Raw genomic sequence first — 26,145 nt, 5'->3', positions numbered from 1 at the left:
GTGTGTGCTATGTTGTGCATGAGTGGTGTGTGGTAGAGGTAGGGGGCATTAAGTGTGCATAGGTATGTTTGTGTAGGTGTAGGCATTGAGCTATGACTGTTGGGTGGGTACTGGGAATTTTGGGTAGATGTTATGCATGAGTGTTGGAGGTATTGGTGTGTTTGTGTGCGTTGAGTAGGAATTTGCATGTGGGTGTGCCTGCATGTTGGGTATATGGTGTACATTTGTTGCATGTGTTTATATGGAGGTGTCTATGAGTGTTGGGCTGTGATTATGCATGGGTATTGGGTGTTTGTGTGGATGTGTGGGTATTGAAAGTATGAGGATGGAGTATTGAGTGTTTGTGTGTTGATGATATGTTTGCATGTGATGTGTGTGGTGGAGAAGGGTGTTGGGGACTAGGGTGGATATTAGATGTTGTGGTGTGAGTGTGTTTATCTGTGATGTGTGTAGTTTGGGTGGGTGTTAGGGGTGTGAATGTTGGGTAAATTGGGGTGTTAATTTGTGTGTGTGTGTTTATGGTCCATGTGAATGTTAGGCTATGGGCGTGTGGGACTGTTGGATGTGTGCAGTTTTTAATAGGAACAGCCAACTGCTGACCAGTCTTTCTCCTTAGTAGCAGTAACAGCCTCTCTTCCACATCTTCTGAAGCCGGAACTGGACAAGAACAGAACTTCTGGAACTCAGAACTAGGGCCACCTAGGCAGTAATTCCAGGGTCATGGGGAGATGGAAGCACAGCAAGGAAGACAGAGGAGCAAAGTCCCTCCCTCTGGTCTTCAGGTCTGGTCTGTGATGTGGGTCTAGCAGAACCCACCTGAAGTTCCTTGGGGGTTAACTTCTGGGGTCTCCACTTTCTTCTTAGCCATTCCACTCTACCTTCATCTGACTCCATTTGGACCCAGGGGGGCAATCCTGTATTGGTGGGTTTCAAATGCATTAGTTTTCCTCTCCCCTACTTCTGCCCATCTGGGACTGGACTTCTCCTGCCAACATCCAATGCTATCTGATGCTCTCTGCTGAGTTTCACTTGGACATCCACAAATGGGCACCAAAGAAGGAGGAAAAGGCTCAGGAACAACAGTTACACATGCTGTGGCCTCAGGAAACAGCTAGGTGTGAACCATTTGAGACAGTCAAGTGTTTGAATAAATGAGCAGGATATGCTCCGCAACTGAGCGGGCCCACAGCAGAAAGCAAGATGCATACTTAAGAGCAGAGTGGAGCCTTGTTTTTCTGTTAGGATTGCGCATGTACAAAAGGGTGTGGTGGCCACACAGCAGTCTCAGAACCCAGGGGCAGGGGCTGAGGCAAGATTTAGAGTGTGAGGCCAATCTGGGCTACACACACACATACACACACACACACACACACACACACAGACAGAGAGAGAGAGAGAGAGAGAGAGAGAGAGACAGAGACAGAGACAGAGAGAAACAGAGAGAGACAGAGACAGAGAGAGAGAGAACAGAGAGAGAGAGAGAGAGAACACAGAGAGAGAGAGAACACACAGAGAGAGGGTGGGGTGCGGTGGGGGAGAACTCCTGCCTTGAAGGAAAGGAGAGATAACTTTGTAGGTAGAATGCTTCCTGCACGAGTGTGGGAAATGTAAATGTGCTGTCTTCAGTATCAAAGGGCTAAATGAGGCCATGAAAGCTCCATCTCTAAAGAATTTAGTCCAGACATGATCTGAAGAGATGGCACAGTGGTTAAGAGGAGTTGTTCTTACAGAGGACCCAGGTTAGATTCCCATCAACCATATGGTACTCAACGCCATCTGTAACTCCTGTCCCAGGGGATCCGATGCCTTCTTCTGACCTCCAAGGACACCAAGCATACATATGATGCACATAATACATTCAGGCCAAAAACTCACAGACACAAAATAATAAAATAACCTCTGAAAAATTTTAATTAGTTTTTGTTTTGTTTTGTTTTGTGTACATTGGTGTTTTACCTGCATGTATGTCTATGTGAAGATGTCAGATCTCCTGGAACTGTAGTTACAGGCAGTTGTGAGCTGCCATGTGGGTTCTGGGAATCGAACCTGGGTCCTCTGGAAGAGCAGCCAGTGCTCTTAACTACTGAGCCATCTCTTCAGCCCCTGGGAAAATTTTTTAAAAAGAGATTAGTAAAGTCTGGCAAGAATCCCTCCCCAACTCAGCATCTTTCTAAGATAAAAGCATGTATGTGCTCAAGGTTGCGTCCTGCTCTCAAAAGTTGCACTTTGCTTATCAGCTCACCACTTGAAGTGATCCCACCCTTTAAAGAATGTGAGGCTGAGCTCTGACTACTCAGAGTGAGGCACAAAACCCCTTTGCATTAGGAGTAAAAACCAGTGGGAACCCCCTGGGTACACTGTATTGCTGGATTTGCATTGCTTTGCATCCTTCTACAGAAGTAAAACTTTTTGCCTCTCTGAACGTCTTTGGATTGTGTGGATATTTACTTGGGACCCATGTTTGGATCCCAGAATCAATGTAAAAGCTAGGGCTGGTGGCTTATATCTATAACCCCAGCAAGGTAGTGATGGTAGACAGAGACAGATCCCTGGCTATATAATCTAGGCAAAACAGAGCACTCTAGGTTCAGTGAGAGATCTTATCCCAAAACATAAGGGGGAGGCTGGAGAGATGGTTCAGTGGGTAAAGGTGCTGTTTGCATGAACTTGACCACCCAAGTTTCATCCCCAGAACCCCCACAAAAAGTTGGATGCAGTGGTGAGCATCTACAATCCCAGCATCCTGTGGTAAGGTGGGAGGCAAAGACAGCAAAATCGTAATTGACAGAAGAATCATGGAAACCCTCAGGCCAGCTAGCCTGAAGCGTGTACTACAACAGCAGAAACAGGAGGAGACATTCCACTTCAACAAAGCAGAAGGTGACTCCTAGAAGCTGTCCCCTGACCTCCATGCATTGTGACACCCTCAAACTCAACCTCTCTCTCTCTCATGCACAATAAATAATTTTTTAAAATGGCAAAGTGGTTGAGAGAGACATTCTGATGTTGACCTTGGCCCCCATATACAACTGAATGTGTGGGTGTATCCACATAGCACAAACATATACAAACCAAAACAGCCAGAAGGACACCCCAAGTATGACCTGTATCACATGCCTTCCTTTCTACTTCCCCAAATTGCCCTCTTTCCCAGCAGGGTATTTTGTTACTTGTGGTTTACTCATGTTTAACATCAAAATGAAATTCATGTAACATGCAGTTATCATAAAGAAAGAGTGGCATCCAATGCCTCCAAGAGTTATGTAACCACCAGCTTCCTCCAGTTTCAAAGTCTTTCTATCACCCATTACAGAACCCTGCACCCACTAGGTGACCACTCTGTTCCCACTGACAACTATTTCTGTAATTTCTGCCTCTTCCTCTGTGGACATTTCATGCACATGGAAACAGCGTGTGTGTGTGTGTGTGTGTGTGTGTGTGTGTGTGTGTGTGTGTGTGTGTGTGTGTGTGATGGAACATCAGGGCCTCAAACAGGCAAGTGCTCTACTGCTGAGTTAGCTATACTTCCAGACATTTTTCTTCTTTTTTATTTTAAGACAAGGTCTTAAGTTTCCTAGGCAGGCTTTGAGCTTGGAATCCTCCTGCCTCAGACTCCCAAAGCAGCTGGGATTGCAGACATCTTTCAGTATGTGGCCTTGTGTGACTGATTTCTTCCACTGACCATAAAGTACTTCAGTTCTTTTATACTGAATAATACTCTACTATTCAGACAGAATGTATCCTGTGAATATGTTCACCTGTTGATGGACATTTGGGCCAGTACACCTCTGGTACATAAATGTTCATACAAGCGTTAGTCATGATAGACAGGTCCTTGTAGAGACACATGTCTTTATCTCTCCCAGCAATATATGTAGGAATGAAATTGCTGGCTCACATAAAACAGGAATTGCGTGTTTAACTTCATGAGGAACTAACTACCCAGATGCTTTCCACACCACCTGCCCCATGTCACACTCCCACCACAGAGCAGATGACTTCCAATTTCTCCATGTTCTTGCCAACATCTATTTTCTCTGGTTGTAGGTTTTCTGTTTTTATTTTTATTAAAGTCATCCATATGAGCGTGGAATAGCAGCTCACGTAGTTTTGATTTGCATTTCTCAAGTGACTAGTAATTTAAACATCATTTCTTTGCTTTATTTATTTTTATTTTATTAGGTGCTGGGAATCAAACCCAGGTCTTCTGCAAGAACAAGTGCTCATAACCACAGAGCCATCTCTCCAGCCCCATTTCTAGCTTTTCTATCATGGTGTGTGTGTGTGTGTGTGTGTGTGTGTGTGTGTGTGTGTGTGTGTAGTACATGTGGGGGTGTGCTTAAGCACATAATGTGTGTGTGCCTGTGGAGGCTCAAAGTTGACAGATGACATGTCTTTTTTGTTGTTGTTGTTTTTGTTTTTGTTTTTCAAGACAGGGTTTCTCTGTAGCATTGGAGCCTGTCCTGGAATTTGCTTTGTAGACCAGGCTGGCCTCGAACTCACAGAGATTGGACTGCCTCTGCCTCCCAAGAGCTGGGCCACTGCCTGGCCAGATGACATGTGTTTGTTGGTTTTAATTATTTATTGAGGCAGAATTTCTCATTGAATCCAGAGCTCACCCATTTGGCTGGTCTGCCTACCTAGTTTGCCAGAGAGATTCCCTGTCTCCACTGTCCACTTCCTTGTTGAGATCACAGGCAGGTCACCACACCTACTCACCTGGTATTTACATGGGTACTCGAGACCTGAACTCCTCCTATTATCATACTGTACAATAAATGCTTTACCCACTAAGCCTTCATTGCCAGCTGACTTTTTTTCTTTTTCTGTTTTTTTTTTTTTTGTTGTTGTTTTGTTTTGTTTTGTTTTTTTGACAGTGTCTCACTATGTAGCACTGGCTAGCCTGGATTTCTACTCACCTATCTTTACCTGTCTCCTGAGTATTGGGCTTAAAGGTATGTACCGACAGGTCTGTTATTACCTTTACTTTCCATTGCTTGTATTCTAAGTGTCCTGATAAACCCCCTGCCATGAAGTTTTACTCTATCTTTTCCTTTCCCTTTCTTTCTCTTTATTTTTGATATTGGAAATAGACCTCTACCCTTATGTTTTCATCTAAGAGTTGATGATTCATTGACCCATTGTCCAATTTCCAGTTACTCTCTGTGAGAGTACTCATTCCTGTACATGTGGATATCCAATTATCCCAGCATTTTTTTTTTTAATGTTCTGAGCTCTCTGTTGTTGTTTTGGATCAAACTAAGGGGCTTTCACATGCTTTGCAAGTGTTTTTCTATTGAGCTACACTGCCAGCCCCAAACAAATGTCTTTTATTTTTGTTTTTGAGATGGTAATCTCACTGTGTAGCCCAGGCTAGTCTCAATCTTATGTTCTTCTTGCCTTATTCTCCCTAGCACTGGCATTAAAGGTATGAGCCATTACAGTTGGCTTAGAGTTTGTTTTATTTTTGAGACAAGGTTTCTCTATATAATGTTGACTGGTCTGGAACTCACTATGTAGACCAGGCTGGCCTCAAACTTATAGAGGATTCTGCCTGTCTCTGCCTGCCAAGTGCTGGTAAGGCATGTGCTACTATGTCAGAGAGCTATTCTTTTCTTGCTTACAGACTAGGGGTGTGCACTCTGCCTTTTCTGTGTCTAAACTGGAGCAGGCCTTGCTAGCTTTACTCTGAGGCTGGAGATTGCTTTGGGTCTCTCTCTCTCTCTCTCTCTCTCTCTCTCTCTCTCTCTTCTTTTGTTTCCGTTCTTTGAGACAGGGTTTCTCTGTGTAGCTTTGCGCCTTTCCTGGATCTCGCTCAGTAGACCAGGCTGGCCTCGAACTCACAAAGATCCGCCTGGCTCTGCCTCCTGAGTGCTGGGATTATAGGCGTGCGCCACCGCCGCCCGGCTGTCTTCCTCTCTTTTATGGGGTGACAAAGCCCATTGTCCATGTCCTCCCTCCCCACCTTATCCAGAATTCTGTGGGGTTTCCAGGCTTTAGCTGCAGTGATACCCTACTTAAGGTAGCCAGACCAGGCCAACAGAAAGTCACAGCTCTGTCTGGGATCCAGCTGGACAGCTGGTTTAGTGAATAGGGGTGCACCCACCCCAGTTTAATCTCTATGCCTGGAGGATGGGTAGGGAATTGGTCCTGGAGTCTGTGGACACAAATTGTCTTGCTCTGTGTGCCCAGGATTCCCTGGGTGCTCTTCCTCCTCTTTGTTTCTCTCCATCTTCCCTTACTTCAGCTTGAGGGAACACTCAGACTACCTCTGCCCCTCCTTGGTACCATTTAGGTCCCAGATCTCCCTGTGGGCTAACCTGGGATATGAAGGACAGGGGTCATTTACTTGTAGCTCCTTGTCCTCCTCTGCTGTCTCTGTCCATGTCCCCATGGCCTGCTTTTCAGGCCTTGCGGTGGCACTTCCAGCCTGGTGTTACTCAGAGGAACAGAAATGATTTACTAGAATGGTTCACAAGCTGTTAACCAGCTAGCCCAACAATGCCTATCTACCAATAGAAGATCCAAGAATCCAGTAGTTGTTCAGCCCATGAGGCTGGATGTCTCAGCTGGTCTTCCATATACTCCAGAATCCTGAAGAAGTGGGCTGCAATGCCAGTGAAGGAATAAACTTGCCAGCAAGAATGAAAGCAAGTGGTCAGAGAGTGAAGAGCTTCCTTCTTCCATGCCTTTACATAGACTGCCACCAGAAGGTGTGGCCCAGATTAAAGGTGGAGCTTCCCACCTTGAAAGACCTGGAATAAGAGTGGGCCTTCCAGGGCTGGAGAGATGGCTCAGAGGTTAAGGGCACTGACTGCTCTTCCAGAGGTCCTGAGTTCAGTTCCTAGCAACCACATGGTGGCTCACAACCATCTGTAATGAAGTCTGGCGCCCCCTTCTGGCCTGCAGTCATACATGCTATATATATAATAAATAAACACACCTTTTAAAAATTATTTGTTTGTTTGTTTGTTTGCTTGCTTGTTTGTTTGTTTATTTATTTATTTATTTATTTATTTATTTATTTATTTATTTATTTATTTATTATGACCTCTGGAAGAGCAGCCAGTGCTCTTAACCTCTGAGCCATCTCTCCAGCCCAAATAAATAAATCTTTAAAAAAAATAATAAAGTGGGTCTTCCCACTTCAAATGACTTATAATATTAATTTTTAAAAGTCCTTCACAGCTGGGCGGTGGTGGTGCATACCTTTAATCCCAGCACTTGGGAGACAGAGCCAGGCGGATCTCCGTGAGTCTGAGGCCAGCCTGGGCTACAAAGCGAGTTCCAGGACAGGTACCAAAACTACACAGAGAAACCCTGTCTCAAAAAACAAAACAAAACAAACAACCAAACAACAATAACAACAAAAAGTCCTTCACATGTGTACCCAGCCACTAGTTAATTCCAGATGTCGTCAAGTTGACAACCAAGAACAGCCATCACAAGCCTCCACTGGACTCCTGGTCCCTACTGACTCTGTCTCCCTCCCTCCCTGCTGTTCTCAGGCCAGTCATCTTTCTCCATACCCCAAGGATTTAAGGGCAGCACCTGACTGTGAGTGCAGGTGACAAAAGGCAGCTCTGTACAGTGACACCCCCAAGTCTTGGCTTATGAGATGACAGTAGGAAGCCATGAGGCCACCCAGGCTCCACCTGAGCAGGGAAGACCTGTTCTGGAGTCCAGAGGATCACCTGTGGCCACATGGCCTCTGCTGATAGTATCCTGTGGCACTCTAGTCACAGGGATAACTGTCAAAACTTAACTCCAGCACTGCACAGACCCTTGCTCTATCTGGCCCTGAAACACACCAACCACTCCTCACACCCACGGCTCCTCTGTGGACATCCCTGGGCCTCCCTAGCTGCGTGTGGTTCCCTCCCCTTTAGCAGCTCAGAGACCTTACCCACATCTCCTGAGCCACACGTCTGGGGACCCTGGTCCTCGTCCTTTTCTGTCCACTGTACTTATTCTACTCTTACAGACCTCAAGGCCACCCTTGCACTGACAGTTCTGACTGCCCATGTAGCCCAGGTGCCCTGGGGTGCCCTCCATCCTGCTCAGTCCAAGCAGAGCTCCTTCTCCCCAGGCAACCTTCAGCTTCTTCTGTCCTTTACTTTCTGTCCATAGCAATAGTAATTCCCAAGGCCTCCTGTGTCCCCCTAGACCTCCAGGCTCAGGGCCAGGATCACTCAGACAAGGTGAATAGATGGTCAGCAGGAGGTGGACCTGCCCCCCGCCTGGCCAGCCCTCATCCCTCCCATAAGCCTTTAGCCCATTCTCCATCAGAGGAATGGGGTGGAACCTTCAGACTTCCCAAATGGCCAGCGCTCCTTTGCTTATATTTAGCATTGGCTCAGATGAGCATTCATACTGGTCTACTTGAGCTAGTCCTGCCCATCCGCTTTTACCATGACTTCTGCTGAGCAGGGTTTAAACATCTTACAGCTTGTGACCCCAAGAGCTGACACACCTTGCCCCATAATTTTTCTTCCTTTACTGACTGAGGCCTGATTCACCCCCACCATCTACATAGAGCTTATCATATCTACATTGCAACCAAAGATACACAGTGTGGAGCACCCCAAACCAAGGAGGCAGATGTCATGACCTCTGACCCTTGTTTTGAAAGGTTCTTGCTCTTGGCTTTCATCATGGAAGAATCAAGAGCTCCAGGAGACAGGCCAGACCATGATAAAGGGACAAGGGAACTTAGGGGTAGACAGCCTTTATGCTAGACTCATGCCTTGGACCGAGGAAGGGGTGAGGCTCTGAGCAGCTGTCAATCAGGAAACAGGAACTGCTACCCCTCCCTGTGAGTCAGCACTGAGATCTCAAAGACCAAGCACACAGGGAAGCAGAAGACCACAGGTTTCTGATGGTGAGGCCAGCAGCGGAGTTGGCCATTGCTGTCTGTCCCTTCCCAGACACATGCCCTCCTTTCTTCTAAAGCCTCATCTCTTATGTCCTCAGTCACTAGCCAGTCCACCTATCCTGGTGACCCTATTCAATTCTCTGATTCTTGGGGAACAGGAACCATTTGTACAAGTCCTGGTATACTGTAGGTGGGTGATACATCTCCCCTATAATGAACCTTACCTATCTATACCTCTGTACCTCTGTCCTTGTCTGTGGAGTACAGGTGACATAGTCATTCCCAGGGTGCTCCAAGCTGAGAGCATGGCTCCCTACTTAGGGACCTAGTAGGGAACATGGTCAAATATCTTCATCCATTCATTAAGACAGAGGTCCAAGAAACAGGTGGCTTCCATCTCCTTCATTTCTAGCTTACCTCTTGCCCTCTGGCAGATGGAGAAGTCACCCCAACAAGCTTGATACTTCCATTTCCTGAACCTAAGGGAAGTGGCTTGCTCAGGGCCACACAGGTCTGTGCCCAGGCAGGGGCCCTACACTACTTCCTGTTCCAGATCCCTAGTGCTAGGCCCCAACTAGGCCTAGAGTCCTAAGGCAGATGTGTGTGTGTGTGTGTGTGTGTGTGTGTGTGTGTGTGTGTGTGTGTGTGTGTGTTGGGGGTATGTGCCATGACAAGGTTGGCCCATGGCCAGAAGCCAAAGGAAGGACTCCCAGGTTGTGGATGGCATGACCAGGAGTGCTTGGGCAGCTCTGGTGCTGCTTTCATGTCTAGGGCATTGTCCTAGGAGGCTGTCCAACTACTAAGTCAGGTTGCTCACTCAGTGATCAGTAAGCATCCACCAAGTCAGTTTGTGTTCTGGCATCCCAGAATTCTGGCCCAGCTTTAGCCTTCCTACTCTTCCTCTTCCATTCTACTCTGGAACCCAGGCATCTGCTAGTCAGAGATGTGCTGACGCCTGCACTGGGGTGGTGACACTGGTGCAGGTGGTCCGAGAGGACCCTGGACAGAGGCTTGGGCTGTGCACAGGGCCACAGGCAAGGTGAACTTGCAGCTGCACCACTCACTATGGCATAAGGCAGTGTCCCTTAGCCTGTATACTCTCCTCTGCATCTGTAGGAAGGATCATTGCAGAGTGGCCACTGGAGTCCAGCACAGGCCCAGACAAAATGGTCTATAGTCGGGTACATGCTGGATCCCCAAAAGACAGGCTCCTAGACACCTGTGCCTCAAATATGGCCTTACTTGGAAACAAGATCACTGAAGATGTAATTGGTTAAGATGAGGTTACACTGTCCTGAATACATCCTGATCCAATGTGACTGTCATCCAAAGCAGAGTAGTATGTGAAGAGAGGCATAATGTAGAAAGCCACATGACCACTCCTGCAGTCAAGGACGCCAAAGATGGCTGCCATCAGTAGCAGCTAAAGGACACAGGAGGATCTGCCCCTTGAGTCTCTGGTGTGGGTGTGCCCCTGCCGGCATCCTGGTTTCCCCAGAATGTTAAGATGTACGTTTAGTATCTTTTCATGTCAGTTGGACTGTCTTTCACCCAACTGTATTGTCATCCAAGGGAGTGGGGTAAATGTCATACCCTAGCCATCTCTTGGCTAGTGATGCTGAAAATGGGGTTTTGGGGGGGTTAGTGGTATGTGGGGTGCAAGGGGTCCCAGGGGAGGGCTTTCTTCAGCCTGGAGGTGTCAAGGCTCCAGCATATACTCTGCCTCGAAGGGAATGCTGAAGGACTGGGATGTGGCCATCTGGGAGGCTGCAGGGTGTGACAATATGAGCCAGCACCCCCAGGTAGTATTGGAAGGAATCTTGGTATATCTGGTGGGGCAGAATGGTTGAGGGAGATACAGCCAAGGCACCCAAGCTCAGTTGCACTGGGGTTTGTACGAAGGCTGTGGGACACTGCCAAAGCTTCTAGACCCAGATGGCACCCCTGCTTTTTTCTGTTCTTAGGTACCCCATGGGGCATGTGGTTTAGCTGCAAGAATGACTAGTCACCATGACACCTAGGTTACCCAGACACAGTTCCAAGCACCTTTCCCTATGATGTGGTGTTTCTACTCCGGCTGCCATAACTCAATGCCAAGGGTTGGGGCTTCACACGGACACTCTTTTCTCTAAGTTCTGGAGATGAATGTCTGAGGTCAGCAAGCCAGCAAAGCTGGTTTCTTCTGGCCTCTCTCTTCATCCTGCAGACAGCCCCTTCTTCCTATGTCCTCACTTGGCCTTTCAGTGTGCCCCTTGCATCTCTTTCCCTTCTTTTTAAAAATAATTTATTTAAATTTATTTTATATGCATTGGTATTTTGCCTGTATGTGTATCTGTGTGAGGGTGTCAGATCCACTGGAACTGTAGTTACAGACAGTTGTGAGCCAGTGTTCTTAACCACTGAGCCATCTCTCCAGCCCCTCTTTCTCTTCTTAGAAGGGATGCCTGCCCTATGGGACTAGACCTCATTTATCAGTAATTATCTCCTTAAAGCTTTAACTTCCCAAAGCAACTGCTTTGGGAAATAGGAATTTAAGATATGGATTCTGGGGAACCCACTTCTGTCCATAACACACAGGCTTTTACAGACCCTCACTTCACAGATAAGGGAACCAAGGCTTGGGGACTCAGGTGCCACATGCTCTGATTCCCTTGTGGGTATTCTAGCCCTACTTTGAGCACCCAGCTTAGGCTGGATCCTCCCAGCCTTTTCTGGCCATTTTCATGTACATGGGGTGTGGGGGGCAATTCCCCCGTCACCTTGGGAAGTTCCTAGGAATATGACTGGGTGAGGCAGAACCAAGGATGTGAGTATATTTGTGGATACATCCAGCTTGGGGCTGACTCTTGGGCCCCTCATCTAGGGCAGGAAAGAACTGACAGCTGAGCATATGTCACATTCTAATAGCACAAAAGGCCCTTAGGGATCTAGGAGATCCAGCTGTGGAGACAGCAGCAGAAGGACAAAGGTAGACATGCGGTCAGGAGGAGGGTTCAGGTCAAGTACCTGTATGCTATCAGGAAGTGGGAACAGCAAGTCCAAGTGAAAGGTTGACTCACAGGGTGGAGGAAGACCACAGAACATATAGCACAGGAATGACGCTAGACCTCTGGACGCTGCCCTCCTGGACCAGGGGATTCCCAGACACTCCCCACTCCCTAGGAATTGTGCTGCTTCTGACCCAGGGCCAGGCCACAGTTTGCCTCTTTAGGAAAAAGAGATCAGAATACCATTCTTTTTATTATTTATATGTTTGTGACTGTGTGAACATGCACATCACAACATGTGGAGGTCAGAGGAAAACTCATGGGAGTTGGTTCTCTCCTTCCACTATGTGGGTTCCAGAGTGCAACTCTGGTCATCAGGCCTACCCACTGAGCCATCTCCTTGGCCCTCAGATGGCCTGAGGATTTAAACGACTAGGTGAGACAAAGACAGAGGCGAGCCTGATGTGGGGCCCCATGCAAGCCCTTCCCAGTAACCAGCCTCTCTCCATCTAACTCTATATAGTCCAACGGGACAAGCTCCAGGAAAGCTAGGGTCCTGGGGAAACGTTCACCCTTTGATGTCTGAGGTATCAGGGGAAACCCTGGGGAGGATTTCTTGTGGCCCTTCCTCACCCAGGGCTCTGAAGTAGGACCAATCCTTCACTTAACCCCCTCCAACCTTGCCATGTGCAGTCCAGTGCACCCTTGCCACAGTCCCATGTGCAGTCTACACCAACGCAATGCAGGAAAGATCTGCGTCTCCCAAATAACTCTCCGTGCCCGACTTGCAGGCTCTTCACCTAAGCTCCCAGTCACTCTGCCTGCTAGCGCCTCCTGTGTAAGATGAAGCTAGTTCTTTGAGGCTACAAAATGGGCACCCTGGGGATCCTCAGGCCACCTTGGGGGGTGGGCCACAGGGCACCACAGGTGTGGACGCTTGCTCACTGGCTTTTGCACTACTCGTGGAGTCCCATAGTTCACCAAACCCCATGCATCTCTTCTTTCAGTACCAGCGTGGACTAGGCAGAGGCCGGAACTCTGTGTTGGTGTTCCTGTTTCTGCCGGAGGGACCGGGGCGCCACTCAGAGTCGCTATGGTTACGAGGCCCGCACTATAGGTGCGGCGGGCGACTGCAGGCGCTCAGAATCCAGGAGACCCCAGTGCGGGCTCTCCCGGTTCTTGGTCGCGCGCCGGAAGGCGAAGCGGATATCACTGGGTCCTGCCGGGTGGCGCACGTGGTGAGTGGCATGGCCATCGCATCAGGTTCCTGCTTCCATGTAGCTTTGACCCAGACTTCCCAAACGCCTGCCTAAGTAGCTACAGGCGACCATCGAGAGGCAACGGCCGGTAGCAGCACTGGGTGCAGGCAGGGTTCACTCAAATCTGAACATAACCGCAGTGTTTTTACTGCGCTGCAGTCTGGAACAGCGCCTCAGTCTCTCAGGAACTTCATGAGTCCGTTATTTTGTAGATTGCATCTCATCCTGAGTTGGCCCAATATTTAACATGATTAAGTTACTCATTTTTAGCATTCTGCCCTTGTGCCTCCCAGAAGACAGTGGTGTCTGCCAAGTGGCTATCATAGAGTTATTTTCTGCTGGCTTTGTGGCCCACGCCTTTAATACTGGCACTTGGGAGGCAGAGGCAGGTAGATCTGAGTTCGAGGCCAACCTGGTCTGCATAGTTCCAGGATAACCATGGCTAAGTAGAGACCCTGTCTCAAAAACCTAACTAACTAAATAAAGTTACTTTATTATTTTCCTGTTGTAGATGATAATACTTTTTGGGGGAGGTGCTTGACTGTGTAAAAGTCTTACTTCTAACCATATTTTCAGTTACTAATTTTAGCATACATCAGTGAAAATGTCCTGATTTTTTCCATTTAATTTCACATTTTATTCTTTTGTTTGTTTGGTTGGTTTTTGGTCTTTCAAGACAGGGTTTCTCTGTGTAGCCTTGGCTGTCCTGGAACCCACTCTGTAGACCAGGCTGACTTTGAATTCAGAGATCCACTTGCCTCTGCCTCTTGGGTGCTGGATTTAAAGGAGTGGGCCACCACCACTCAGTCACATTTTATTTTTGCTATGTTGGATGGAGAAAAGAAATCACAAGTTAGCTGAATCAAACCATTCAGACCTTTTAGACTCAACTGGGATCCAGTTTCCAACCGTCTTTATTTAGGATCTGGATCAGAGTAGGTTTCAACTGGCAGCTGTGGCCCTGAGAGAGCCGGTTAAAGCAGGTACAGACTGTATTCTCCAGGGCTCCTGTCTGCATACAGGCCAGTCCTCTGTGAGGATGACAGTGAAGGAGACTCAGTAACTCTAAGGGGTTGGGGATGGCACAGGCCTGAGGCTGGTCATGAAGAGATGGAGATCATTGATGACCCCAAGGGTCACTGTCCTTCCACCTATACCCTGAAATCCTTTATGAAACTCCTCCATGAGGACCAGGCAAGAATTGACTCCTTGGCTTCAGGAACAGTCCAATATAAGCTCATTGTCTTAGTCTTTGTTCTATTGCAGTGAAGAGACACCATGACCAAGGCAACTCTTAAAAAGGAAAGCATTTAACTGGGGGCTTGTTTAGTTTCAGAAGCTCAGTCCGTTATCATCATGGTGGCAAGCATGGCGCTGGAGCAACAGCTGAGAGCTACATCCTGATCCACAGACAGAGAGAGAGAGAGAGAGAGGAGAGAGAGACAGAGACAAAGCAAGACAGTCTGGCATGGACTTTTGAAACCTCAAAGCCCACCCCCAATGACACACTTCCTCCAACAAGTCTATATCTCCTAGTCCTTGTAATCCTTTCAAACAGCTCCACTCCCTGGTGACTAAGCATTCAAATACATGAGCCTGTGGGGGCCATTCTTATTCAGACCGCAGCATGCATGTAGCAGCTTCTGGAAATACTTTTGCTTTTCTTTGTGATCCTTGCCTTGCAGAGCCTGGTTTGCGCTGTTTTTCTTTTTCACCCTAATATACTTTATCTTCAAGAATTTCAATCTCTGTAGAAGCTGCAGGTTTCCCAGTCACACCACCCCTTTAAAAGAAAAATTACTTATTTTATATCCTGGCTGCAGTTTCTCCTTCCTCCTCTCCTCTCAACCCCTACCCCCCCACACCCTTATTCCTACCCACCCCTGTAGCTGGAGTTTTCTCTGGTCCCACCTGGCCTGGCAGTTGGTGGTTCTCTGGTCCCGCAGCTGCTTTAAGTTATAAGAGCTAGCTAGCAAGAAGTCTACCATAGGCCAAACAATTGGTAATTGTAATAACTGTTACAACTGTTTAGCTTGGTCCTCCTGTGGGACTCCTAACAGTGGGAGCAGGGGCTGTCTCCGACTCTTCTGCTGGCTTTTGGGACCGGACTCCTCATACTGGGTCGCCTTGCCCAGCCTTGACGGGTGGGAAGGTCCTTAGTCTTACTGAATGATTATTTTATGCGGGACCTCGGGGCTAGGCGGACCGGAGAAACTTCTGGCCACGTGTCCCCATCTACTACTACTCTGTTTCTGTTTAGGAAAGAGCGGTCTCCCATGAGTATCTGTAAAACATGGCATATTGAAAGGACCAAGCAGATGCCATAACCGCTGACAGTCTTTCTCTCAGTGATCAGGCCTCAATTTCAGTTTCCTGAGACTTGAGCAAGCAGTTTCCTAGTCCTTGCAGTAGCTCCCTTTCTGCACATACTCCGTCTGACCACTCAAGGTTCAGCCAGTATTTACTGTCCGGGACCCCTCACCAACTTAGAGTTATATGCATGGGTCAATGTGAACATGCTAGGCCAGCCAGCCTCAATGGCAGCTCAAGGACAGAGCCTGGGCTACTGAGTCAGCCCCCACAGTCAGTATGTACTAGGCCAGCCAGCCTCCATGGCAGCTCATGGACAAAGCCTGGGACTTGTCCAGGCCTGCCCAAAAATGATAGCTGTAACCCCCAACCAGTAAATTCAAAGATTACACATCCTCACCCAATCATATGATGCAAAGGCTTGTACCACCCTGCTGGTGGGTTTTTCCCTTTAAAAACCCCTCACCCTGAGAGCTCACTCAGGGCCATCTTCCTCCACCCACTTAGTTGGAGTGTTGGACACGGACCAAGCCCGGGCTTGCTTGTTTTGCATTGAATACTGGCTCTGTGGTGGTCTTGCTGGAGCGGGGTAGTAGCTCGAGACGTGGGCACAACAATATCAAGTTGCAGTAAGACTAAGCACTTCCCCATGTATTAAGGCTGGCAAGGAGACCCAGTGTGAGGAGTCAGGCCCCAGTGAGCCAGCAGAAGAGTTGGAGGCAGCCCCTGTTCCCACTGTTAGGCGATCCACAAGAGGACCAAGCTACACAACTGTAACATACGCAGAGTGCCTAGGACAGTCCCAGGCAGGCTCCCTGGTTGTCAATTCAGTCTCTGTAAGCCCCTATGAACCCAGGTTAGTTGGTTCTGTGGTTTTCATGTGGTGTCTTTGACCTCTCTGGCTCCTACAATCCTTCCTTCCCTCTTCTGCAGGATTCCCTAAGCTCCACCTAATGTTGGGCTGTGGGTTTCTGCATCTGTTTCCGTCAGTTGCTGCATAAAGCCTCTTTATGACAAATAGGCTCAATCTAATTAAGTGGCCCAGTAGCTTTTCTGGTCCTCTGTCTCCTGTCCCTCTTTAAGGACCCTGATATTTCTAGTAATTTCAGACTAAAGAGCCACCATCTCTATTCTTTTTGTCCCGACCCCTGGTTTTCCAAGACAGGGTTTCTCTGTGTAGCTCTGGCTGTCCTGGAACTTGCTCTGTAGACCAGGCTAGCCTTGAGTTCACAGATACACCTATCTCTTCCTCTCAGTGCTGGGATCAAAGGTGTGTGCCGCCACTCCCAGCTACTACCACCTCTATTCTATATATATATTCTATCTCCTGGATTTTCTCTTAGGATTCTTTTTGCTGAAGCTTCAAGGCCTCATTAGAAACTGTCAAAGAGTCAGCACTTACATTGACCTACTGTGGAGTCAGAGAGCCTGAGTGCTAAAATATGGTGACTTCTGCTCCTGGCAGCCTCAGACCTGAAATACTTATATGGTATTTGCCAAATATTTTTCTGTTTCCATTACTCCTGCATTTATGGAACTTACAGGAAGACCTGCCACAAAACTGTGCCCACTGTCCAATGGAACATTCATTCTTTCCTTTAGTCCTGATGATTTTGACTTTACTTATTTATTTTTATGTCTGTGTGTGTGCTTGTGGAACCATGTATACGAAGGAGCCTACAGACTCCAGAGGAAGGCATCAGAGGCCCTGGAACTTGAGTTACAAATGCTTGTGAGCTGCCATGTGGGTGCTGGGAAAGGAATCAGGTCCTCTGCAAGAGCAGCAAGTACTCTTTTTTAAAATAATCTATTTAATTGTTATTTTATGTGCACTGGTGTGAAGGTGAGTTACAGACAGTTGTGAGCTGCCACGTGGGTACCAGGAATTGAACCTGGGTCCTCTGGAAGAGCATCCAGTGCTCCTAACCCCTGAGTCATCTCTTCAGCCCTGAGCAGCAAGTACACTTAACCACTGAATCATCTCTCCAGCCTGACTATAATTTTTGTTATCAGTAATTTCATGAATGAAATTTTCTCTAAGTACTATTCTTGCTTATATAAAGAGCAGCTACTGGCTTAGGGACTTTGGAGTTGATGTAAACGCATAACACAACACACCATAGCACACATGAACTCACTTATATACCTTCACAGTACCACACACTTATACACATACACTACAGACAATACATAGCATGCCACATCCTCCGTTCATTCATCATGCCCTCCTCTTCACCCACACATACAGCACAACACAAAAGCAAACCCCTGTGGTCCTCCTGCCCATTACTGAGTTTTATGTCTGTGGTTGCTTATTGTTGATCTGAGTAGAGGTGAGGCAACCCACATCATCTTCACTTTGGACTCTCTCTCACTGTGTTGGCTGTCATTTTTCACATTCTCTGTAAATATATACAGGGTGAATGAGTTGAGGTAACCTGGGGCAGTGTGTTTTTTTTCTTTCTATAGAAGACCCACTTGCAGACAGTCAGACTGCTACCTTCTTTGGGGTGACAGTGATACACAAATACACCTGCCAGATGCCTCCATGTGCCCTGGGAAAATACTATTGGAAGAGGGTGACATTCAGACATCATTGCCTCCAAAAGGTGTCAAGAGCCCTGTGCCTCTACTTGCACACTTGGCTGTGGTGCCTAGGTGATGACACCCAGCATTGCTGGCCTTGTGTACTTCCCTGTGAGTGGCCTCAGATTGACTATATAAATAAAGCCAGAAGCCCCAAGCAAAATGGCTTTGTGTACAGAGAAGGACCCCTTTTCTGTTGAGTCCTGACAACCAGGCCCACTAGAACCAGTAACACAGTCTGTAGAGTGCCTTGATAAGAAACAGGTTCTTTCAGTGTGCTTGTGGCCAGTGCAGTCCCTGCCCTGTAGGGCAAGTCCTCAATTCCCCAGTAAGAGGCTTTTTAAAGACTTACTAGCTATTTGAAAAAATAGTTTTATAATGTTGGCTCTAATGTTTTTAAAAATTAAGACTTTATTCAGGCACAGTGGCGTGTACCCATCACCCTAGCTATTCAGGGCCTGTAGCAGAGGATTGAGAGTTCAAGGCCATCCTGAGCAACTTAGCAAGACTCCATCTCAAAAATCACTGGACTTGTATATTGTATTTGTTTTCCAATTTTTATTTTTATAACCTTTATTTCTGATTTCTGTTATTTACAAAAATATCAGTCCATGATAGCTTGAAAGTAAAAGAAGGAAGGAACTTATCATGAGGTAAATCTTCCAGGAGACTGAGTCCCGGCCACAGAGTGGTAGGAAGAATCAGGTACTGGCTTCAGTCCTAGCTCAGCTACTTAGCTGCCTCAGTTTTCTAACACGCAAATGGAGTAAGAGCTGCACGAAGCAGCTTGACGGAGCATAGCTCCTGGAGGTGTTCAAACTATGGCGCCCATCTCCCCTTCCTCTGCTTTCTCTGGATTTACAGCCTCTGGTTCTGCTAGAGAGTGAGGCTCAGGAAGAAGCAGCCTTGTGACAAGGGACGGGTGAACCCGGAGGTCCCGGGCTTTGCACCTCCCTGACAGTAGAACCATCTTAGCATGGCTGGAGAACCCAAGGTGGGCACCGGGAAGGAAGTTTAGAATCCCTAATGAGTCTACTGTTGCCTTCTCTTTGCTGCAGCCGCACCATGCTGCCACTGTGCTCAGAGCGGGAACTGAGTGAGCTGCTGGCTCGCAAAGAGGAGGAATGGCGGGCACTGCAGGCCCACCGTGCCCAGCTGCAGGAGAAGGCGCTGCAGACTACTCAGAAACATCTGGAGGAGACCCAAGGGAAGCTGCAGCGCCTGCAAGAGGACTTTGTTTACAATCTTCAGGTGCTGGAGGAACGGGACTGGGAGCTGGAGCGCTATGATGTTGAGTTCACCCAAGCCCGCAGGCGGGAGGAGGCCCGGCAAGCAGAGGCCAGTGAGCTCAAGATAGAGGTGGCCAAGCTGAAACAGGCACTCTCCAGAGAGGCCAGGCGCGTGCAGGAGTTGCAGCATCAGCACCAGCTAATGTTGCAGGAGCATCACTTGGAGCTGGAGCGTGTCCACAGGTGAGCATCACAGATTGTCAAGGTCCTGGAGCCTTCTCCCAAAGGGCTGGGAGTCACCCACCCTCACTGTACCCTCACCCTGGCCTGTTCAGTAAAATGAAATGTCCCCGGGGTCCAGGAAGCAGTTTTCCAGGATTATGTGTGGAACAATAATAGTAAGACACTTTGAATATAATTTTTGAGCTACTATTGGGGAGGTTTTCAAAAATAGTTTACCACTACAGATTATTTTTTCTGGTGCCCAGTGAGTGAGTGATGCACATGTTCCTCTAGACACTAGTGATATTAAGAACTTTTCATTAGATTTCAGCCTAAGATTTCTTTGTATTTTTAGACAATGTCTCACTGTATAGCCCTGGCTACCCTGGAACTCATGGTGTAGACCAGGCTGCCCATACACACTCACAGAGATCTACCTGCCTCTGCCTCTGAGTGCTGGGACTGAAGGCATGGCTCACTGCCCCAGCAGGTCAGATGCTATCTGCTGACATTCTTAGCTTTAGAGTTTGGTGGAAGCTACTGGTCTGCTAAGTTTTAGCAGTACATTCCACAAGTCTCTCCTGACGTTTACAGAGGTGTTGTATCAGACATGGAGGTCTGTCGTAAGCCTTCTGAAGCACCTGTGATCCACAGTCAGGAAGTACTACTCAGCCCCTGGAGGATGTCACAGATGTCTGCTCACAGATGTCTGCTGTGTGTCTGTTTGTGGCTCTTTTTTCTTTTTCTCCAAACTGAGACCTTTCAGTCATGTGCAGATGGATACCTTGTCCTGAAACCCCAAGGGCATAGGAAGTATCAGTGTCATAGTAGTAACCCCACAAATCCTCAGGGAGGGGGACTCCACTTGTTTATTTTTAATTTTTAGTTTATTTTCTCTGTGTTCAGTCATGTAATGTCTAATGTCTTGTATCAAGTTCATCAATTCCTTCCTTGCCCAGAATTTGAGCCTTTTGTTTAGCATATTGTACTTCTTAAATCTTTTTTGTTGTTTTTTGAGGTAGGGCCTCACTATGTAGACCAGGTTGGCCTTGACCTCACAAAGATCTGCCTGCCTCTGCCTCCCAGTGCTGGGATCCTGATTAGAGACATTCGGGTGATGACCTGGGTAGTTATTGTACTTTGTAGTTATCAAGTTTCCATTTGATTCTTTGTTGTATCTCTTTGCTGAGATTTTTCTGTTTCTATTTGTTTTTCTAAATGTTGGCATCATTTGATGATGAACTCTCTCCCCGTCCCCCAGGGTCTCACTAAGTAGCCCTGGCTGTCCTGGAATTCACTAGGTAGACCTGGTTGGCCTTGAATTTAGAGATCTGCTTGACGCTTTCTTCAGAGTGCTGGGATTAAAGGTGTGCATCACCATGCCTGGCCCTTTCCTGGTTCTTGCTAGGCCATCAGTTTGGGTTCTTTGTTGTGTTTTCTCCTGCGCAGTTAGTCACTCCGTTTAGGGGTGGCAGGCAGGTTCAGGTCAAGCAGAAGTTCTGCTTCTTGGGGGCCTGTTATAAGCACCCCTGCAAAAGTCATGTACCAACTCCATGTGTGAGGAGCACCCTGCAGTGTATACATTTGGTGCATACATAGGAACATTCAGTATGGCTCTCTGAATACAGTGTCTCATTGCCACAGTGACAAGAAGAGTGAAATAGACCACCAGCAGGAGCAGTATGAGGATCTGAAGTGGAAGCTGGAGAGAAAACTGAGGGAACTCGATGGTGAACTTGCCCTTCAAAGACAGGTAGAGCATCATTAGGGGTTGGTTCTTCCTTAGGGACATTCCTTGCCAACTAGTTTGAAATCTGGATGGTGAGGGGTTCATTGAGTATATTATTCCAGAAGAAGTGGAATCATTGGACTGATTTCCACTCTGGGAATCTATTGGATACTGTGAGATGTGTCTAAATCTTCCCTGGAAGTCAGTACCAGTGTGCTCTTCTCTCATGTACCAATCAGAAGTTTCCAGGGAAATGGAGATACATAAACATGCAGAAGCACTTTATTTATTTGTTTGTTTATTGGTTTTTCGAGACAGAGTTTCTCTGTGTAGTTTTGGTGCCTGGAACTCACTCTGTAGACCAGGCTGGCCTCAGACTCACAGAGATCCACTTGCCTCTGCCTCCCAAGTGCTGGGATTAAAGGTGGGTGCCACCACCGCCTGGCCAGAAGCACATTTATTATGTGAATTGACCTTTGAGGTCTTGGAGGCCACCCCACAATCTACTGTGTAGGCTGGAGAACATGGAACTTGGTTATGTCTGAAACCAAAGGCCTAAGAAACTGTAGCCCCACTTGAAAGGGCAGGAGAAGATGATATCAGGACTCAAGCAGAAGGAAAAAGCATCCCTGTTCTTTTGTGTCTGCATCAAATTGGCTGACACACCCACACTGGGGAGACTGAGTCTTCTTTACTCAGCCCCTGATTCACATGTTCACCTTGTTTGGAAAATTGCTCATAGACATACCCAGAAATAATTGTTTACCAACTACCTGGGAAGTCTTTAGGCCAGTAAAGTTGACCCATAAAGCTAACCATTACAAATCTATCCCTTGTTAACCTAGTCCCATTATACATCTCCCCACCACTATAAAGCACATTTAACCTACAAGTAAAGACATTAGGAAGGTTGTCCTTCTGCTGAACGTGAGACAAAGTTCTAACTATAACAACAGATGTGCTATTCTTCTCGAGTATGGAAGGAAACAAATGTTATCATCTGTTTTCAAGATAAGGCCTTCCAGTCAGGTGGGAGGTAGATCTCTGTGAGTCTGAAGCCAGACTGGTCTATAGAGTGAATTCTAGGACAGCCAGGGCTACACAGAGAAACCCTGTCTCAAGAAAAAAAAGAAGGAAAAAGAAAAAAGAAAAAAGCCTTGGTCTATAGCACACCCTTACCTCAAATCTACAACTCTAATTCTGCCACAACCTTCCAAGTGCCTTCACCACCTTGTCCAGATAAAATTTTAATTAATGCTTTTTCTTCTGCTATCCACAGTGTTAGTGCTTTAATCTAGATTTGATAATACACAGTCAATCAGTATTTGTTACATGAAAAAAGAGCAGAAGAAAGAAAAGAGAAGCTTGCATCATGTGTGTATGTCTGTATGTATACACATGTTCTTTCTGTTTGTTTGTTTGTTTTTTGAGACAGGGTTTCTCTGTGTAGCCCTGACTGTCTTGGAACTGGCTTTGAAGACCAGGCTGGCCTTGAACTCACAGAGATCTGCTGCCTCTGCCTCCTAAGTTCTAGGATTAAAGGTGTGTGCTACCATGCCAGGCTATACACACGTATTCTTAACAAAACAGGAAAGGATTAGTTGGGCTTGGTGGTACACACGTGTAATACCACTCAAGAAGATTGCAAGTTTAAGATCCTCTTGGCTATGTTGAAAACTTATCTGGAAAAAAAAGTGTGCAGGCCTGGGCTAGAAGTGTGTGTTGATCTGGTGGGAGAGAGCATGTCTTTTTGAGGTAGAAGTTGTGGAGTCTTTACTTGAAGTGCTAGAAGAGATGGCTTTAAGCTTGTTGGTGGTGAAAACACCCTCTTCTCAGCTGGAAGCCATTTTCAGAGGTCGTGGAAGAGGGGATTGGACAGGGGATGGCTCCAGAGGCTGTAACAAAGGCTAAGACCAAAGACCTCAAGAATGTATACGCATATATTTTTATTTAAAATGTGTTACATTGATTTGTTTGTGTGGATGGGGGGGATACACATGCTGTAGCATGCTAGTGACTGTCAGAGGACACCCTGTGGGAATCCATTCTTACCTTTTACTATTTTGGGTCTCAGAGGATTGAACTTAAGCACTTAGGCTTGGTGACAGTGTCATCCATAGCTAGAGCATGTATTGTTATTTGAAGAGTTCCTGCATTCCTGTGAAGATGAGTTTATAAATGTACCATAAAAGAAAATAAGATGTGGATGTAACCGTCTTGTTAAATAAGAAACACAGAGCCAATTTCAGGGTTAAAAGCCAAGTGGTCAGAGCAATAGCTGAGAGCTGAAAACCTTACCCTTCACTGCTGCTCTGTCTTTCCTCTCCACAAGAGACCTACTTCCTGTGTCCTGTCTTTTATATAGACTTTCTGTTCTGCCTTTTCATTGGTTGTAAACCCAGCCACATGACCTCCTCGTCACTGCCTGTCTGTACAGACCTCCAGGTCTTCTATGGTTGGTATTGAGATTAAAGGCGTAGCCGGCGGTGGTGGCGCACACCTGTAATCCCAGCACTGGGGAGGCAGAGGCAGGTGGATCTCTGTGAGTTCGAGGCCAGCCTGGTCTACAAAGCTACACAGAGAAACCCTGTCTTGAAAAAACAAACAAACAAACAAAGAAAATGACAGGAGTTTTATGAGGACCACTAAAAGTTGCTGCCACTGCAGAGATTTCTGTCTCATCCTCAGGTAAGAAAGGCCCTGCTAGAGGCAGTGTCAGGTGAAGTCCAAGAAGAGGAAGAGGAGGTAAAAGTGGTGACTTTGGGTGAGAGGAGGAAGTGGTGGCTTCTAAGGAAGGGGACATTAGAAGTGACAGCTGACAGACTTCTGCTGTAGCTGTGTGACGTGCTCCTTTCACGATTGGGAATCTGTGTCTTGAGCAACCTTGAAGATATCATTCTGATGGTGACCTGAAATGTCAGTCTCCTACAAAAACAAGTGGGGAGCCGGGCGGTGGCAGCCCACACCTTTGGTCCCAGCACTCAGGAGGCAGAGGCAGGCAGATCTCTGTGAGTTCAAGGCCAGCCTGGGCTACAGAGTGAGTTTGAGGCCAGCCTGGGCTACACAGTGAGACTTTGTCTTGAAAAACCAAAACCAAAACAATCAAAAGACAAAACACAACAAGTGGAAAACAACAGTAGATTTTGCTCTGGAAGAGCCTCCTTGTTTGTTTTGTTTTTTTCCATTTCATGTTGTTTTGGTTTTTGGTTTTTCGAGACAGGGTTTCTCAGTTCACTTCTGGCTGTCTGGGAATTCACTTTGTAGATCAGGCTGGCCTCGAATTTACAGAGATCTGTCTGCTTCTGCCTCCTGAGTGCTGGAATTAAAGGTGTGCACCACAACCTCCTGGCTGAACTTTTGGCTTATATAAAACCTGACAATCTGTGAGTGCTTAGTAAATGGACATGTATTTCCATTGGAAATATATTTGAATTTTTAAAATAAAATTTCTTATTTTAAAAAAAGAGACCATGGTAAGACCCATTAATCTTACAATCGTGACCCCACTGAGCACTTCTTTGGTTGTGAGTGAGTCCTTGGTCAGAAGCAATGCTCTGTGGAATGCCATTTCTGTGGTCTATAAATTGTACTATTGATAGAAGCATTATATGCAAGGAAAGCAAATCCATACTCAGAATACGTGTCTGTTCTAATAAGGATACTGCCCCTTCCTTGATGGCGGTGAATCAGTATAATCAGTCTGCCACAAGGTCTAAGGCTGGTCATCCAAGGAATGGTACTATAGTGTAGCTCAGTGTTGGTTTTGCTGCTGGCAGATTGAGCACTCAGCAGTAGCCACAGCCAAGTCAGCCTTGCTAAGTTATTGCTGAGGCTATGCATAACCTCCATCCCTGCCACCATGGCCATGTTGTTTATGAATCCATTGGGCAATATAGGGGTAGCTGGAGAAAGAGCATGAGAAGAAAGAGATTGAGGTTGTTTACTGTCTACAGAACAGGTCATCTTGTCTACTTGATTTCTGAAATCCTCTGCTGAGGTCAACTTTTGGTGAGTGTTCGTTTACATGAGACATAAAGATTTTCACACTGTTTGCCCATTTGAAGAGATCTGCTTACATACTTCCTCAGTTGTCTTTCTCACCATTATTCTAATCATAGTCCTTCCAAGGAGGCAACCATCTAGGCAAACCATTGGCTACAACACATGAATCAGTATGTAATTGCATATTTGCCCATTTTTGTTTCTTCCAAATAAAACGTACAATTGCGTTCACTGCCCAAAGGAAGGACTGCTGTCCTTCAGGAATGTTTTTTGGAGGGCCTGCATGTTGCAGCTATGTACCCTCAGGTGGTTCCTGAAAATCACTTAGAACCAAGTCTTATCTTCCTCTGTGATCTGCCTGTTTACATGGCAGAGAGAAGGCCCAGTAGCAGGAATGAGGGCAGGAGCCCTTGTAACTTACTATGATCTTGGGTCTATTTAAGTCCAGTCCTGTAGATACTAGTTTTCCTTGATGGTGTATTGCAGCAAGTGCCAAACTATAGCTTAGTGGGTCAGATGATGAACCAGCTGGAGTCACATGGTAAATTGGGGGCTTATGGCCAAGTGTTCGGTTTATACCAAGATCCAGTGGCTGATCAAGAGTTTTCTCACAAAAAGGAAATAGAAGCCAGCTTAGTGGTGCACACATTTAATCCCAGGAAAGGTAGGTGAGTCTCTGTGAGTCCCAGGCCAACTAGGGCTCTTTGAGGTGTAGTGGTGCACACCTTTAATCTCAGGAGAGATAGGTGAGTCTCTATGAGTCCCAGGCCAGCTAGGGCTCTTTGAGGTGTAGTGGTGCACACCTTTAATGCCAGCACTTGAACACTTGGAAGGCAGAAGCAGACAAACTTCTCTGAGTTTGAGACCAGCCTGCCTGGTCTAAATAGTGAGTTCCAGGGCAGCCAGAGCTACATAGTGGGACCCTGTCTAGAAAACAAACAAACAA

At 46.9% G+C, this 26,145-nt stretch overlaps 1 protein-coding gene across 4 annotated transcripts in view; it reads left to right on the top strand.

Annotated features, from left to right (window-relative positions):
* Nucleotides 1–12,966: 12,966 nt before the first annotated feature.
* Nucleotides 12,967–26,145, top strand: part of Ccdc57 (coiled-coil domain containing 57) — a 98,056-nt gene continuing 84,877 nt past the window's right edge. For all 4 annotated transcript variants that reach the window (XM_036197578.1, XM_036197577.1, XM_036197579.1 and 1 more), the window contains exons 1-3: nt 12,967–13,100; nt 19,076–19,489; nt 21,113–21,221. In XM_036197578.1, the coding sequence (XP_036053471.1) occupies nt 19,083–19,489; nt 21,113–21,221 (516 nt within the window). In that variant the 5' untranslated portion in view covers nt 12,967–13,100; nt 19,076–19,082. The remainder of the gene's footprint in view (nt 13,101–19,075; nt 19,490–21,112; nt 21,222–26,145) is intronic.

The sequence above is a fragment of the Onychomys torridus genome, chromosome 8 (genome assembly GCF_903995425.1).
Source record: "Onychomys torridus chromosome 8, mOncTor1.1, whole genome shotgun sequence".
Classification (NCBI taxonomy): domain Eukaryota; kingdom Metazoa; phylum Chordata; class Mammalia; order Rodentia; family Cricetidae; genus Onychomys; species Onychomys torridus.
Note: the sequence above shows the minus strand (reverse complement) of the source record. Positions and strands in the feature narration are given on the sequence as shown.